This window comes from Athene noctua, chromosome 17 (genome assembly GCF_965140245.1).
Source record: "Athene noctua chromosome 17, bAthNoc1.hap1.1, whole genome shotgun sequence".
NCBI classification, from domain to species: Eukaryota; Metazoa; Chordata; class Aves; order Strigiformes; family Strigidae; genus Athene; species Athene noctua.
Genome location: NC_134053.1, coordinates 1,254,730 through 1,271,404, shown reverse-complemented (window position 1 = coordinate 1,271,404; position 16,675 = coordinate 1,254,730). Strand labels below are relative to the sequence as shown.

General features: G+C 59.6%; 1 protein-coding gene across 1 annotated transcript in view; it reads left to right on the top strand.

The window, feature by feature from the left end:
• Nucleotides 1-16,675, top strand: part of MYO18B (myosin XVIIIB) — a 70,506-nt gene that overhangs the window by 19,125 nt on the left and 34,706 nt on the right. The window contains exons 15-30 of the mRNA XM_074920919.1: nt 133-325; nt 1,589-1,669; nt 2,039-2,186; nt 2,304-2,463; nt 3,499-3,679; nt 4,393-4,585; nt 5,121-5,230; nt 7,739-7,804; nt 9,542-9,670; nt 9,968-10,111; nt 11,462-11,551; nt 13,091-13,210; nt 13,329-13,437; nt 14,004-14,128; nt 15,038-15,192; nt 16,264-16,387. Coding sequence (XP_074777020.1) covers nt 133-325; nt 1,589-1,669; nt 2,039-2,186; nt 2,304-2,463; nt 3,499-3,679; nt 4,393-4,585; nt 5,121-5,230; nt 7,739-7,804; nt 9,542-9,670; nt 9,968-10,111; nt 11,462-11,551; nt 13,091-13,210; nt 13,329-13,437; nt 14,004-14,128; nt 15,038-15,192; nt 16,264-16,387 — 2,128 coding nt within the window. The remainder of the gene's footprint in view (nt 1-132; nt 326-1,588; nt 1,670-2,038; nt 2,187-2,303; nt 2,464-3,498; nt 3,680-4,392; nt 4,586-5,120; nt 5,231-7,738; nt 7,805-9,541; nt 9,671-9,967; nt 10,112-11,461; nt 11,552-13,090; nt 13,211-13,328; nt 13,438-14,003; nt 14,129-15,037; nt 15,193-16,263; nt 16,388-16,675) is intronic.

Sequence of the window (16,675 nt, the reverse complement as noted above, 5' to 3'; positions counted from 1 at the left end):
TGGGCTGGTCACGGCTACGTGGGATGGTGCCCACCCAGGGACGGCACGCTGCGGGGAGGAGGGGGTGTCACCTCCGAAGGGAGAGCTGAGGTCTGTGGGTACAACCCGGCGGTGTGTGGGGTCTTTCCCCAGGTCTTTCTCCTCCCAGCACCTCTCCATGGCCTCCATCGCGGTGGTGGACACCCCCGGCTTTCACAACCCGCGGCACCAGCGGGGCGAGCGAGCGGCGACCTTCGAGGAGCTTTGCCACAACTACGTGCACGAGCGGCTGCAGGCTCTCTTCTACGAGAAAACCTTCGTTTTGGAAATGGAGAGGTACAGAGAGGTGAGGAGCGAGGGCTGGGAGCAGCGTCCCAGCACCCGGGGACACGGGGCTGTCTTTGACCCAGCGGGTCCCTGTGCCCCGCCGCGGTGTGACCGAACGAGACGCTCAGGAGTGTCAACGAGGGGCTGTTGCAGAGACGAGGGGTCTGTACAGAGCCACGGCCTTGAGCTGGGACTCTCTTCCCCCCGCTGCCCCAGTCATGGATCCTCTCGGGTGTTTCGGACGTGCCACAGATGCCAGGCTGTCTTGGCATCTCTCTGGGCACGCTTGTTCCAGCTCAGGAGGCTTCGTGCCCTTCTGTTGGTGCAGCTGAGATTTTCCTTGGGTGATGAATAATGGAGAATAGAAAGGAAAATGATAAATTATTGCAGAAACAAGCTGCTGAAAAATCTACAAGCAGAGCTGAACTCATTAGGCTTGCAGAAGTTACTTTAATGCCTCTAGCCCTGGGAGGAGTTGAATTCCCATGGCTTAATGTTCACACATCACTTGCACCAGGTGAGTATCTGTGTGCTCCTCCTCGTGATGAATCTGTAGTTACTGGCCGAGCTTGAAAGTCAGCGGGCTCAGCCTTGCCCTGGCTTTGCTGCTGGCCAAGGGCGGCTGCCCCGGTACAAGCCATTTCCCCGTGAGCCACGGGACTGCGGCGCCGAGCCCGAGCCCCGGTGACCCATTTACTCCCAGAGCTGGGTCACACACGGGGCCGAGGGTGGCACGTGGTAGGAAGAAACTCAGGGCCCCGCTGTTGCTTTCTGCTCCACCTGCACGCTCGGGCTGCAAACCTGAACCCTGAGCCAAATCTCACCGTGTACATTTGGGGACGTTAACGCTGCGGCTCTCGCTGAGCACCCCCGGTTCACACGTGAGCGCGAGGGAGCCGTGCTTCCCCCCCTCAGTTCGGAAAGGGAAACAGTGCCTGCGAGCTGCAGATTTACAACTGATTGTTTTCTTGGTGCTTTCTTAAGTCTTCAGTTGTTATCTTAGCCGTGATTTATGCAGCTTGTCCAGCATCCGCGAAGCGCTGCAGAAGCCCATTGGGCGCGGGGGTCCCGGCGGCCCTGCCCCGGGCAGGATGAGGCCGTGCCTCCGTGTCACACCGGCCGTGTCTCCGGTGGCTGCTCCGCTCCCCTGGCCCCGGATCCCCCCAAAGCCGAGCGGGTGCAGGACCCCCCCATCTTCCTCCCCTTCCATGCAGATGTATCTCCTCTTGGCTTTCAGATGCCAGGCCGTGACTGAAGCAAACTTTTAAATAATGTTTTCCAGGAAAATGTTGAGGTGTCTTTTGATCTTCCAGAGCGCTCTCCCCTGGCCACGCTGTCCATCATCGACCTGAGCTCCTCACAGGTAACTCGTCCCCGTGGCCACAGTGGGAGTTGGTCGCTCTGGTCGTGCTTGAAGCATCCTCCTGCTCAGGGGAGTGAGGATTTCCCAGGCAGAGTGGGACCTCGCGGTGTGTTTTGCACAGAGCAGCTGAGCTGTTGCAGGGGAGGGCACAGCATCAACCAAGACCTTTTTGTTTTTATAAAATACAAGCACCCTTCCTGGTCAAGGTCTTGAGGGTGATGTCCAGAGCTGGATCAGGCCAGGAGGGTCTCCTGGCCGTGGTGTGGGGCAGAGGTGCTGGGGAGCAGGGTGACGTGGCTGCGGCTGGAGCCGGCTGCCCGCGGCCCTCCTGCCCCTTCCCTGTCACCAAGGGCCGTGTCCCTTCGGCAGCCACAAGCACTGCCCAGCAGCCCGGGCGCCGATCGCAGGGGGCTGCTGTGGATCCTGGACGAGGAGGTGCTGATCCCGGGCTCCGGGGACGGCACCGCCTTCGACCGCCTCTGCTCCTACTTCGCCACCAAGGGACCTGAGCAGGAGGGTAAGTTGGGTGCGGCTCGGCTGCCCGTCGTTTGGCACTGGAAATTTAAAAACCATGTGGCAAATTAAATGTGTCCCTGGGCTTTTCTTCCGGGGTGACTCTGGGATGCCATCGCAGAGGACGGCTGCATGCGCAGGTGCGAGCAGGCGCTGAACTTCGAGATCTCCCACCAGCTGGGCACGGACCCTGTGCGCTACGACCTCACGGGCTGGGTCAGCAAAGCCAAGCTCAACCTTTCGGCACAAAACGCCATCCAGGTGCTGCAGCGGTCCAAGGTGTAAGTAGGAGGGAGGTGCCGCAGCACCGGCGCTCATCACCGTGCCCGGGGCAGCGGGTTGGGTACGGCCCTGCCGTCCGCTGAGTTGCTGCAGCGGGGGCTGGAGGTCGCACACCCGCTGCAGCTCCGTGGTGGGGAAGGCAGAGGGTTGTGTGGGGCATCCCGACAAGAGGAGAGGACCTGCGGCCTGGGCAGTGCCCTTGGTGCTGGCTGTGAGGGGTCCCTGCCTGTCCCCCCATCTCCTGCCCAACTCACAGCCCAGGGGACGGAGCTGATCTGGCCTCGGGCGGGCAAGGAGGGGACGGGATCTCGAGTGGGAAAAACTGCAAGCAAGCCAGAAACCCCACAGCTTTCAGCGCAGCTTGTGGGGAATCCTGAGAGAGATAAGTTAAGGTGGGGGGAGCAGATGTCAAATGGTTTGACTTACGGCCATCCAGCCCCCGGGCTGACTGACAGCCACATCTACACGCTGTGAGCGCAGCGGGGTGATGAAGAACGCCGCGGCGAACAGCTGCCATCAGGGCTGTCGGCTTTGAGCAGATCCGCGCCACTTCAGCGGGGGTTCCCTCCTGTAGACATGTGCAGTGGGGGGGCCAGGGGACACCGGGGGCACCCCACAATGTCCTCAGCTCTGCAGTGTCGTGGGGTTGGGCATCCAGCACGGGTTGGGGCTGTGAGACATCGCTGACCGAGGGCAGGCTTCCCCACTGCTTCGAGGGACCTTGTAAACTAAATCAGAGTGGAAATGTGATCGAGCTGCTGCCCCCACACACAGAAGGGATGATTTTAACCTTCTGTTTAAACACTCCCGGCTCATTTTGGTTTGGGCTTCCATTCAGGGAAGTTTTAACAGCGGTGAACAGCTCCGTGCCCAAACTAGAGAAGCACAGAGGGGGTGGGGGGTGTCCCGGCACTCCGCTCCGCAGAGCACCGATGCTGAATTTGGGGTGCTGGCCTTTGCCTCCCCGTTGAAGGGGCTGGGACATTCCCCCTTGCCACGGCCCCACGGCCCTGTCTCATTGCTCGCCCCGACAGAGACGCCGTGAAGGAGCTGGTGCTGCCGCGCTCGCGGGTGCCGCTGCCCTGCCGCGCCGTGGCGGGGCTGGAGGGACGCTCCCAGGCCGCCCTGCACCGCAACGCCTGTGTGAGGAAGACCTTCGCCAGCAGCTTTGCAGCCGTGAAGAAGTCGGTGTGTGCTCAGCTCAAACTGCAGGCGGTGAGTGTGGGCGCCGGGACCGGCATGGTGTTGGCAGCACTGCGGTGTCCTGTTTAGCGGGGTGTATCCCCCTTAGCGGGGACCCCACACCCCCCGGCGGGCACCTCTTGCTCCGTAGGGTCCGTTGAGGCTCAGTGTCCCGCAGGGCTCTTGGCCCAGGATGCTGCTCTGGCCGTGGGTGGCCACAGGCCTCCCCAGCACCACTGTGGCTCAGGGAAAGCATCCCAGGCAAACAAATCCTAAACCAGATTACACGCGCACCTTGCTGTGCCGCCACTTAATCCTCTTAAGCACTCAGACCGGTGGACTAGCCCTCCGTGCTGGGCACGTGCCAAGCTCCTGCTGATCTTGGCCATAACGAGGTGTCGAGCTCTGTCGAGGAGACGAGGCTCAGTCTCCGCAGGCTCCCTGGCCAGCCCACATTGTGGTCCTGGCTGTCCCGGGCTCACCCCACCCAGCAACCCTCAACCCTGGTAACCTTTTGTAGCCCATCAACCGAAAATGTGGGACGTTAGGAGGAAGGTCCCACTCAGCATGTGACCTGCCCCTCGGGCTCACCTCTCTGTTGTTCCTAACATGCACTTGAGCTCTGAGGAGGCTCCTTTACCTGCCCAGACACCTGGCGGGGGGTGCACAGGGAGCGTTTCCCCCCACCACCACGCACTGTCTCTTCACCCCCCCTCCCATCCCGCTGACCTTTCCTTGCCCGGCAGGACGCGCTCACGAACCTTCTCCGACGCTCCCAGCTGCATTTCGTCCACTGCCTCCTCCCGGGGATGCCCCAGCCCGCCGGGGTCCCTCGGCCCCCCACACCGCCCGACGCAGCCCCGCAGCTGGACGTGCCGACCCTGCGAGCCCAGCTGGAGGGCACCCAGCTCCTGGACGCCCTGCGCCTTCACCGCGTCGGTACGTGGCGGCCCCACCGCTGCCGTGTGCGGCGCCGGTGGCTCAGCCCTCCCACGCCTTGCTCGGCATCTGCCTCTTGCCAGCCCCACCTCAGAAAGCCCCCGAGTTTTTATTGATGCTGTTTGCCGGGGGTTCCCAGCCCCTCTCCTGCTCACAGCCCGCGGCGCTGCCGGGCGGCACAGCCTGAGCATGGCGGCTGCAGCTCCAGGAGGGGGTTTCCCTTGTGCTCCCCTTGGAGCATCTGTGCATCGAGCTGGACCTGCACCAACCGGGGTCCCAGTCCATGCCGGGGGGAGAGGGACCGTGCGGGAGGTCCAGGGGCATCTCCTGTGTGACACGAGGTGCTGGGATGGCGTCCGACCGCCTCAAGCGCATCTGCCTCCGCTAAGGGCGGCTCCCCTGGTCCCCACCACCCGCAGCGCCCTTTGCTGTGCGCAGAACGTGCCACCCTTCGCGGCTGGTTCCCTCCCCAGCGTTTCGGTGCATGCCTGTGCCCCCGGGCTGGTGGCCCCCAGCGATGGCTGTCTGTCCCCAGGCTATGCGGATCGCCTGCTGCTGACCCAGTTTCGAAGGCGCTTCCAGGTCCTGGCTCCGGACGTCATGAAGAAGCACAGCTCTGCCTACGAGGTGCCGGACGAGAGCAAGGTGTGTGCCGGGCTGGCACGTGGAGCTCTGCCGGTGCCGGAGCTCTTCCAGCCCTCCCCGGCACAGTCAGGGCTTTCTCTGCAACGAGGAGCAATTCCTGGAGCTCCCTGCAGCAGCCCCTGCGCTGGCGCTGCCTATGCCCTGCCTGCACCCAGCTGTCCTCCCTCCAAACCAGTCAGACCAGCATCTCCCAGCCCTGGGATCACTCAGGCATCAGCTCTGCTGTGGCTGCTGCAGGGTCAAAACCCGCAGGTCTGTGGGCTGCCGAGCTCCAACATCTCCCCCAACGGGTGGGAGCCCACATCTGGGCAGCTGTTGAGGACTTTGGCAGCAGAGTTGTCCGTGCAGGTCTGGGGGTTTTCTTAAACGTGAGTCTGCCTTCAGGAACTGGGGTGCGGGAGAAAATCCGCGTCCAGCAAGGCTCAGGGTGGCAGAGCAGCACCCGCAGCGCTGCTGACAAACGGCGACTGGGCTTGGGACTCAGCCCGTAGCTCCGGGCTCTGGGCGGCCGCAGCTCCACCCGCAGTGGGTGCAGGGGGTGGCTTTGCGTCCCGCTCCCCTTCACCCTTCCCACGCGTGCCCGAGCGCGGAGGGACGCGGCTCCCCCAGCAGCCTGGCAGAGCAGGACCCAGCTCCGCTCTTCGTTCCGCAGTTTCTCCCCCCAAGGACAGTTTTTGCAAAGGCAGCAAACACCCGGCGTGGGCCACGTTTTCCCGTGTTATTGCACCGTGGAGAGGACTTGAGCAAATCAGCCTGGAAATGAAGCCTGTTACTGCTTCTTTTTAATACTCAAGAAGAAGTGGCTTTGAAAATCCTGCTCGCTGCGGGCTGTGCCTCGGTCCCCCGAGGCTCTGGCCGCGTACCGGGTCTGGTTTTGCAGGACAGGGCACAAGCTGGGGGACTGGGGGCACGTGCAGGTGACATTGCTCTGTCCCAGCGAGGCAGCACCCCGTCCCTCGTCCTGGCTCCCCCAAAAGCCGGCTGGCTGAGGACAAGCCAGGCAGCATTGCCAAGGGACCAGGGACCGTGGAGCTTCCTGGGGACCGGCATCACCTCCAGCAGCCCAGGGTGGCTCCTCGCCTCCTCCCACAAAGCCTGAAAGCCCAAGGAGCTCAGGAATGAAGGCGGAGATTTGCCGGTTTTGTTATTTCATCAGAAATTTGTAGCAAAAACTGGGGAGAACTGCCCCTGTGAGCGAGCGGAGAAGCACTGAGAGCCAGGAAGAGCTGATAGGGGATGAATTAAACATGGGCGCGTGCTCGGTTGTGCAAACTGCCAGCCAGCGTGTGCAAATTCAGTTAAGACCTCGGGATTTAATAAGACAAGTTTGACAGTCGGAAAAGGTCAATATTGTTATTAAATGCTGTAAGGAGGCAGAGGGTGCCTCGTCAGCAGCGTGTAAGCAGGGGATTTGAAAAATCCCATCCTCCCTGGAGCTTGTTTCCGCGTGGTTTTGTTCACTGGAGACTTCTTCCCAGTAAGCTGCATTAACCCGGCCGCTGGAGCACAACTTGTGCTGTTGCGAGGGTGCCAGGGCAGCGGCAGCTGGCCTCGCCGTTGCACGTGGGACGGGCTCATCCCGCAGAGCCCTGCGCGTGGTTTCCTGCACCGTGGTGGTCTGTACCCCCAGGCTCCGTCCCCCCTCGCCCCGGTGCCTGCACGGCTGCTGGCGAGGGCAAGGGCTGCAGCTGGGTGCTCCCGGGGCCGTGGCAAAATATTTCTAGTGTGGGTTTGTCCTTCGTGGAGGAGATGCCTGAGGCTGCTGGAGGATGTTGTTCAGTGCGAAGTATTAGTGGAGGGTTTTTGTTACAGTTTCGGTAGCTCTGGGGTTTTCGAATCATCCGTTCATCCAGAGAGTGTTTGCTGCCCTGGGGAGACGCGTGGTATTGCTGGCTGTTACCTTCCCACGTCGGTCCAAAGCTCAGATTAAATTGAGTTCAGGCTTCTCTTACAGCTTGGGACTAATCTCCTGCTTGCCTCCCCGTGGGGGCTCAGCTCTGCGCGAGTGGGCTCAGGGGGAACTTGGTGCTTCCCCCCTTGCTTTCAGCTCCACAGGCTGAGCTGCGGGCGAGCGGGCAGGAGGGGAGCACCGAGGGCTTACAGCTGCACAGCACAGTTGGACCCTGGCTGGATGGTGCCGGGATGGGCTCTCGCCTTCCCCTGAGTAGCCTCCTTCCGTCGGGGTGTATCAGGGTCCTTCCAGACCAGGGACGGCAGCAAAAGGGGGAAAATTCTGCAGGCGGCTGCAGATCCCCATCCTGCCCAAAGCCTCCAGAGCAGAAAGTCCTTCTGGCACCAGGACTCGGGGCTGGGGCGGCTGTTTCGGAGGCAGCTCTAGGGCTGGGCGGGTGCGCTGCCGCGTGGGGAGGAGGAAACGAGAGCACAGCTGGAGGGACCTTCACTGGGTGCCTGTAAGGACTGGGGGGGTCTCTGTGCCCCATTTCCGCAGGCTCATACCAGGGGGTAAGTGTTTTCTGAGCAATTCCCTGACGTGCTCCTTCTCCGCAGGCTATAGAGGAGCTCTTCCAGGCGCTGGATCTGGAGAAGAGGAGCGTGGCCGTAGGACGCAGCCAGGTACGGCGGCTCCGGTCTCTGCCTCCCCGTTGCTCCCGGTGCGTTTGGGCACAGCCAGCCCCGGGCTGGGCGCTCCCAGCTGCCCAAAGCTCCCCAAACTGGGGAGAAATCCTCTCCTCTGCGGCTCCCCGCGGGGCCCAGCTGGGCTGGGAAACCAAGCCTTGCCAGAAATCAAAGCGGAAAGCTCCTAATTCACATTTGAAAGCGTTACCCTGGGTAAACTCTAATTATCAGAGCCCGGCCCCTCACAGCATTTAAGTTCCTAATTACCTCTGATGTCTAATGGGAGTCGATGGGGCTTGGGCAGCTCATGGTTTTGGTGGGCTGGGGTTAAGGCTGCTGAGCCGGGCAGCTGCAGGTGCAAGAGTTGTTGCAGCAACAACACTTGAACTTAAATGCGATAATCTGAGAGAAAAATTAATTTTGCATGGGCGTTTGCTTTCAGCTCCCGGAGTCTATAAAGAAAGAATTCATGAAACGGTTCTGTGGAGCAAAATAACTTACTTTTATCCTGCACAGCGCAGTTTGCAATTATCTCTTTTATGAAACCCTTGTACTTAATCAATAGCGCGATAGCAGCTCCAGTCACATCTTGTTATAGAGGAGTTAGTTTTGCCATCGCTTTGAGCATTGATTTTGTACTCGCTTCTAAAACTCGCTGGCTTGTGAAGTTAATACAGACATTAATGAGACAATCAAATAGGTGGTGGAGCAATCATAGCATTATCTCAAGAAAGTGAGTTTCCTTGGAATTGTTCTTTGATTCAATTTGGCATCTTTAAAACGCAGCTCTTTAAGTATGCCACCGGCTTCACAAGTGTAATTCAGTTTTTATTAAAGCTGTATTATGCAAATGGTGCACAACAGTCGGGAGTGATTGGTCCCATATCCCAAGAGCTGCGCCAGGCAATGACCGAGAGAGATCTTACGCTCTGGGAGATCAATACTGGGCTAAATTCGATGGCATCAGCAAATCTGTATCATTTATGAGGTGTTTCTGACAAGTTCAGTTAAAGAAAATGAGGTGGTTAATTTTGTTTTTCCTGTCGTAAACTGGCATCTTTGCTGTTATCTGTGTGCATCTGTGTGTGCGCTGTCAGAAATGCCACCGCCAGCATTCCTGTTCTTGCGGCGGGTGGGAAACGGGCAGCGGCCCAAGGGAAGAGTTTTGAGGACTCGCAGCTTCTTGTGATGGCTGATGCCTGTGTCAAAAAGGAGTGAGAGGTGTCAGGGACAGAGAACAAATGCCCCGTGTGCCCAGTGTGAGGGCCGGACCCTGAAGGGCAACCAGCAGCCCCGTCCCTGGGGAGTGAGCAGGACCTGGGCAGCCCCGTGCGCCCCGACTCGGCGATGCCCAGGAGCAGGAGGTGGAGGGGCGGGTGGACAGAGCTCTCCGGGACGTGCAGCCATCCCGCTGCTGAGCTTGAGGTCAGGACAGAGCCAGGACACAGCTCGCTCTTGCTGTCCCATAAGTGTCCCCAGGGAGGTCGGGGCCACCTTGGGTGCCCTCATGGCACGGGACAGGCAGGCGCATTGTGGTTTTGGCCAGGTAGGGCTGGAGCCCCCTCCCAGACCGGTGTTTCGAGCTGGTGCAGTGGTCTCACTCTCTGGTCCTGGCTGGTCCAAGGACCTTTGGTCTCCTGCAGGTCTCAGGGGAGCCAGAAATATGTCCCGCTGGCCACCGGTGGGTTTCAGACCCTGTCCCAGGGATGTGTAACCTCCGTTGCTTGTTGTCAGGTTTTCCTGAAGCCAGGGGTCATCTCCAGGCTGGAGAAGCAACGTGACAAGCTGATAGCCCAGAAGATGATCCTGCTCCAGGCTGCTTGCAGGGGCTTCCTCAGCCGGCAGAAGTTCAAGAGGCTGAAGGTACGCAGCCCGCGGGTCGTGGCTGCCCTGTGCCCACCGCAGCAGAGGGTGGGTGCTGCTGTGACACAGCCCAGAGCACCCAGATTACAGATTTTTTGAGCAGACCAGGCTGCTCCTTTGAAGGCTACCCGCTCTGCCCTGCCCCCTGGGCAGCCGTGAGATGCCACACTGCCATCCCCGGCACTGCAGAGCTCTTCGCCACCTCATCCCTCTCCAGCCCAGTGCCCCAGACTGGTCCTTCCCGGCGGGCTCGGTTGTGGCTGGGCGAGGGGCACTGCCGGCCATGTCTCCCCACAGATCCAGCGTCTCGCTGTCCGCTGCATCCAGAAGAACCTGGTGGTCTTCCAGGCAGTCAGGCACTGGCCCTGGTGGCAACTGCTGAGCCGCGTGCGGCCCCTGCTTAGCGTTAACCTCGCGGAGGAGCAGCTCCGGGCAAAAGAAGTAGGTACCAAGTAACGGGATGGGATGGGATGGGATGGGGTGGGATGGGACGGGATGGGACGGGACGGGACGGGATGGGATGGGATGGGATGGGATGGGGCGGGATGGGACGGGACGGGACGGGACGGGATGGGATGGGATGGGATGGGATGGGATGGGGTGGGATGGGATGGGAGGGGAGGGGATGGGAGGGGAGGGGATGCTTTAGGGGATCTGCCTGATAGGTCACTCAAACTAGAATTCACTTCTGCCAGGGCAGAGATATTTTTCTCACCATGCAGGAGTCATCATCTGTTCTTAGCTCTGCATTTTTTGCCCCCAGGAATGTGTTCTGCAGAGTTGTGGAGGGAGAAATAACTCTTTCTTCCTTAGAGGGACAGTAGTAAACGCACCATGTCCCCGCAGCCAAAGCCCCATTCCAGGGCCACAGCTGCCCTCCCTGCACCCCCCCGTGAGCTTGCTGGGGCTGAACCCACTGAGCCAAGCCCCTTGGGGGTGGGTACCCCACATCAGTCCGTGGGATGAGGGACGATGAGCAGTCAAACTCATCCTTGACACAGGGGACTCTGCTCCGTACCATCACCAGAGCTGTGCTGGCTTCCAGCTGCGCTGCCACTGGTGACGGGAGACATCAACGGGCACTTGCTGACCCGGGAAAGGCACCTTTCGCCCCTCGGCACCGTCTGAGACCTGTGCTAAATTCTTAGTCTGTCTTCCTTGGCATCCTGCTCCTCCTCTTGCCTTAGTGAGGTTTTAACAAGATGTTTTCAGGCTGGCTCAGATGAAACAAAAGCTGCCCAAGCCTCTGTTTCTCTCTCCAAACCCACCTGGGATCCATCAGGCCCATCACCCGTTAACCTCCGCTTTTATCACAACTCTGCACGTTCTGCTTCTGCTCGGTGTTGGACATCAAAGCAGGACAAGGCTGCACCGAGCAGCTTTCTGCTGTTACAGTCAGGCTGCCTGAAAAAGAATCACAGAAAACAACGTGCCTTTGCCACGGTTCTGTGATAGCCTGCCAGGGCCCCGGGAACGCTCCATGAGCAAAATTTAGACGTTTGGCTGTTCATCCCAGGCTTTTGAGGTTTGCTTCTTTTTTCATAAAATGTGCTCTGTACGCACACCAAAGCTGACAGTCCCCCCGATGAAATTCATGTCAGGAGCTGTAGTCCTGGCAATTTGCAGTGAGCAGCCTTCAAAGTTGCCTGGTAAATTTTATTAATCAGACAGCTATGTCTCTCCTGCTTATTTTGAACAGAAAACAAGATTTTCATAAATTGAGGATGCTGGAGTTCTCCACGTGTGGGTTTTTTTTTTTGTTTTGGTTTGGTTTTTTTCAATCTTCCCTAGGAGGAGCTGGTGGTGCTAAGAAAGAAGCTGGAAAAATCCGAGCAGGCATGCAGCGAGCTCAGGCAGACTGCAGAGAAGCTGGAGAGCAAGGTAGAGACTGAAAAAAAGCCCCTGCCGCAGCCCCACTTGGTCGAGTTGGAAATTAAGCTGTATCTGGATAAATATGACCACGAATTAGATCAGAGCAGGAGGGGCCACGATGAGCAGAGGGTTGGGCGGGGGGTGGCTGCCAGCCGTGGTTCTCTGTGCGGGACCCAGGCGCCTGCAGCACCCGGTGCCGCTGCAGGGTCCCTGCCGGGTGGGGACCCGCTGGCCAGGGCGACGGGTTCCCCCGGGGTCTGCACCCAGAGAGCAGCCCGGACATCCTGGGGATGGGCCATTCCAGGGGTGTCCCCTGGGAAAGCCTCAGGGAAAGGACAGACATCACCTCCAGCTGCCGCCGGCGCGGCGTGCGAGGCTGGAAAGCGGCAGCGCGGATTCATCCCTTCTGCTGACAGAAGGGTATCATTAGAGTGGGAAATTACAGAGAGATGTATCATGTTCTCGTTACGCTCTCAGGACCGCAGGCTCGCCGACCTCTGCAGACACCAGGAGTCATTTAGTTTAATGGGACGAGCGCTAATACCGAGGAGACGCGCGCAGAAGGGTCCTGCCTGTCCCCTGGCTCCAAGCGTGCCCCCACGGTGCCCCGTTGTGTGTGTCACAAGGGACTGGGGGGCTTGTTGGGGACAAAATGTCTCCCCAGCCGGCTGCTGGTCCTGTGCAGGGGCTCCTGTGTGATTGCAGCTGGGGTTTTGTTCAGTACCAGAAGGAGAAGGAGCTCCCAGGTTTGCTGCAAATGCCCTGGGTTTGGCGCTCACCCCTCGCAAGGAACGGCCAAGGTGTAACGCTGCAGCTCTGGTTAATGGAGCCAACAGCCCCAAGGGCCAGGGACCCCTTCTCCATGGGAAGCGGCTAAAGATGATTTAGCTCAAGCTCCCTGTTAAAAATGAAATCACACCCGTGAGGCTGGGACTGCTGAGCAAGGCTAATGCCTCAGCACAGACCTAGAAAAATGCCAGCTCCCTGCGGAAAGAAAACCTATGGAGTTTACTTACCCAGTTACACTTGTTGGAGCCCCTAAGGAGCTTGTGTAGCGTCCCTGCAAAATGTGGAGTGCCTCAAAATGCTGTCAGAGGGAGGAAGAGGAGCGTTGGAAGCCTGCGTGTTCCTGCTGGCCCTGCCACCTCTGCAGCCCTTTGCTCAGCCGGCTGAGCAGCACAGACCCTCCGCCTCTGCTTTGTCCAGATAAATAACTCCCCCTTCACTCATCTGCTTGTTTCAAACGAAATTTAATGTTAATCAGCTAGAAATGGAGATAGAGATGGAGAAATCTGGGCAGCTGTAGTGGGCAGCTGCCTTGGGCTGCCACAGGCTCCAGTTGCTTTTTGCTGAGCACTGCCAGTGGGAGCCTGGGTTCCCACTGGTGGCACTGGTCAGTGCTGGTGAGCTCTTACCACGTCCCCTAAGCACAGGCAGCTGCCAGATGCGAGCAGTCAGGACACTGCAGGGTCGATGAGGGATGGCCGGACCCCTGCCCATCGCCTACAGGCACAGCGATGCCCAAATTGCCTCCCCACTGCCCCCCAGATCATCGACCTGACGACGGAGCTGTCGGACGAGCGGTACAAGGGCGACGTCGCCTGCCAGGTCCTGGACGGGGAGCGGGCGGAGAGGCTGCGGGGCGCCCGCGAGCTGCAGGAGCTGCAGGTAGGGGAGCCCCGAGCTGTCGGGCCGTGCCAGTGGCGATGTCACCCTCTTGGCACAGCCTTGCTGGACCCGAGTGCCCAGGTAGAGCTGCTCCCTTCCTTCCCCCGGGTTTCCTCAGAGCAAACACGACCAAGTGCAGAAGAAACTGGAGTCAGTGGAAAAGCAGCTGGAAGAGGCCCAGCAGCTGGTTCAGTTGCGTGAGATGAAGATAAGTGGCTCTGGAGGAGGTAGGGGTGTCCCTTCAGGGACGATGCATGCTCTGGCTATCAAGCCCAACCTGTGGGGCCAGCATGGCCACCTCCATGGGCCAGCAAAGCCTCTTACACTGGGCGGAGGTTTACCCCGCACCCCAAGCAGTGCTGCTCCCCCAGCCCCTGGCCACCCCAGCATGGTGTTGGCACATTCCTCTGGTGGGAGCTGGCAGCGGCAGCTCGGTCGCACACGGCGCTGGCACTGCCAGCAGCTCAAAGTGTGTTTGGAGAATGTTTTGGAGTGCTGAGGAGGCTGCAAAGACACAGGGGATGGGATGGGGATGGGATGGGATGGGAGGGGATGGGAGGGGATGGGAGGGGATGGGAGGGGATGGGATGAGCACGCACGCTCTGCCCAAGATGAGGGTACATGTGCTGTCTGAGCTGGGGCAGCCCTGGGTAGGCTGCACCCTACGAGCTCGGTGCTGGTGTCGGTGCCACACAGGACCTGTGGTGCCGTTGTTCATTCACCCAACTGACCCGGCACGGCCAGTCAGGCCTGAGCACCCACCCAGCACCTCTGGGTCTCTCCCCATTTGCAGAGGACGAGTGGCAAGTGCGCTTCGAGTGTGCGCAGACGGAGATCGCCTTCCTGCGGAAGCGGCTGGTGCAGCTGGAGGAGCGGCTGGAGTCCGAGCTGGGCGCCAAAAAGGGGCTCGAGCAAAAGGCAAGTGCTGCTGGCCCCGGGGGCCAGAGGGGAGAGGGGCTCCCCAGGGTCGCACTGTGGAGCAAGGCTGCTGGTGGAGCTGCGTGTCCTCTCCCAGCTGTTTTCTGCTGGTTCGAGGATAAATCCTCCCAAACTTCCTTCAAGCTTAAAAAGTAATTTTGTACCAGAACATGGCAAAACTCAACCCTGCTCAAGTGGGAGTGTGAGCACAGGGTGAGAAGCTGCGGGGTGGGGAGGGGCTCGGCGGTGGGTCTTGGTGCTGATCTGCCTTTTGGATACTGGATGGGGTTGTGCTCGCACCATCTGTGCTGCAAAGAGCTGCTGCTGCGGGAGCTGGCTGTTCCCGAGCTTTGCCATCAGGCGGGAGAGAGCCAGCGTGCCTGGGAGTCAGGTCGCTTCCCGTAAGAGTAAAATAAAGAAATGAGTATTATCCATGGTACATTAAAAAGTAATAAAAAAAGCAACCCAGTCTTAGGAGCTCGGGTAAAGCAAAACAGCCCATTTGCTTCCAGATAGTTAGTTTGGAGTTACAGGCTCCATTAATGCAAGATTTTGCTTATTTAAAGTAATTCCTTAATGATTCCATTCTCTGGCTGGCAAGAGCTCTGCGTGTCTCTGTGTCCCAACCACGATGTGACTCCTTGGGGGATCCAGCTCCTTCGCTGCTTTTTGCAAAAGAAACAGGATCATGCGTCCGCCCCCGGGGGCAGCTTCGCTGGCGCAGCAGGAGGGCTGGGATGCTGCAGGAGGGTACCCGGGGCGTGAGGGGACCGGAGCACCTAAATTTGTCCTTGTTTGGGTGAAAGATCTCCGGGTGAAGCATCCCCTGGCGCGAGAGCGGGGCCGAGCGCGGGGCGGGGTGCGTGTGCGGGGGGTCCCTCCGCCGCTCACCGCCGCCTCTGCCCGCAGCTCGGCGAGGCGCAGGCGGCCTGCGAGGCGGCCAAGAAGGCGTCGCAGCAGCTGCGGCGGCGGTGCAGGCGGCTGGCCTGCGAGCTGGAGGACGCGCGAGTGCTCGCCGAGAGCCAGCAGAGCCGCAGCCACGAGCTGGAGAAGAGGCAGAAGAAGTAAGGCTGGCGGGAGGGCCGGGGCTGCCAGAGCGGGAGGGCGGGGGACAGGGATGCTCAGGGTGGCTTCGGGTGACCAGGGGCTGCTCTTTTCACCCTCTTTGCTGGAGGTTGCACCAAGCCGAGGGGTTATTTTTACGTCCCGTGGCTGTGTGACTGTAACACGCTTCCATAGGAGCCCTCACGCTCAGTGCGAGGCTCGGTGGCATCACCGTGGGGGCTGCCCGGGGCTCGGAGCTGGCCCCATGTCACTGGGTGGGGGACACCCCTGGGGTGTTGCAGGCTGCCCGTGCCCTTGGCGGGGTGTGACCGTGCCAGGAGCGCTGCTGGCAAAGCTCTGGGCCTCCACCTGCTCTGGAGGAGGAGGGTCCAAGAAATGATCCCTCAGTGTTTTAATGTTGCTGATTGGTACCTGTGAAGGAAATAGGTTTTCTGCCCAAACAATGGGACGCCAAGACCAAACAGGCAGAGAAAAACGTGGGAAATCACCAACCGCTTTCTTTATAATTCTTTTAATTTACACTTCGCTGCCGGTGTTCCCTGCTTGCCCGCGCTGAGACGCTGACTGTGGGCTGGGCTCAGCCTCGCCCAGAGATAAGAAGGTGCTGAGAAGCTCCCCGGCTTATTGCTCCGAAGCAGCAACGCTTCTTCCAGAGCTGAAACCAAACCCGCAGTGCAGCAGAGGCCCGGCCAGCTCTGGGGATGGAGCTGCCCGCAGTGGTGGGGAGCAGAGGGCTTCTGCCCACACAGGCGCCCATTTTGGGGTGTTTTGGGTCTGTCGCAGCTGATTTTCATGTTTTTTTGTGCTCCGCTCTCAGCAAACCGCCTGTGTGCACATCGCTGCTGCTCCATGCCGGCTGCTTCCCACGGCTGGCGCTTGTGCGGAGGAATTAGGGATTCACAAAACGATGGCAGCACTTTGCAGACAATAAGCTTTTGATTTTTTTTCTCAAAAGCACTTGGGAAGTCCAGTGCCAGAAGCCGCGGCCTTGGCGCAGCTCCCTGGCCAGGAGGCAGCTGCGCCGCCGTCGCAGACCCGCTCGGGAGAGGAACCTGTGCTGTCTCCTCCAGGTTTGACCTGCAGCTGGCCCAGGCGCTGGGGGAATCCGCCTTTGAGAAGAGCCTCCGCGAGAAGGTGTCACAGGAGAACACCAGCATCCGATGGGAGATGGGCAAACTTCAGAGGAGCTTAGAAGTAAGAGGAAAACATCCCCCTTTGCTGCTTTGTGTCCAGTTTCGGGAGCAGCTCTCAGCGCCATTATCTTTGCAGTTACAGCAGAGGCACTCGGGCACAAACCCAGCAACTTGATTCCAGTTTCTTTTAGCTCAGTCCTGGGATGTGCCTGATGTATTTAAATAACATTATCCTCTGCCAGAAGAAAGCCTGTCACTTGTCACAAGCGATACCCATCCCATACTCTCTCTAATTAGGCCTCACTCTCATTTTCACTGAAGTCCCTCGCGGTGGGGACGGGCTGAGGGG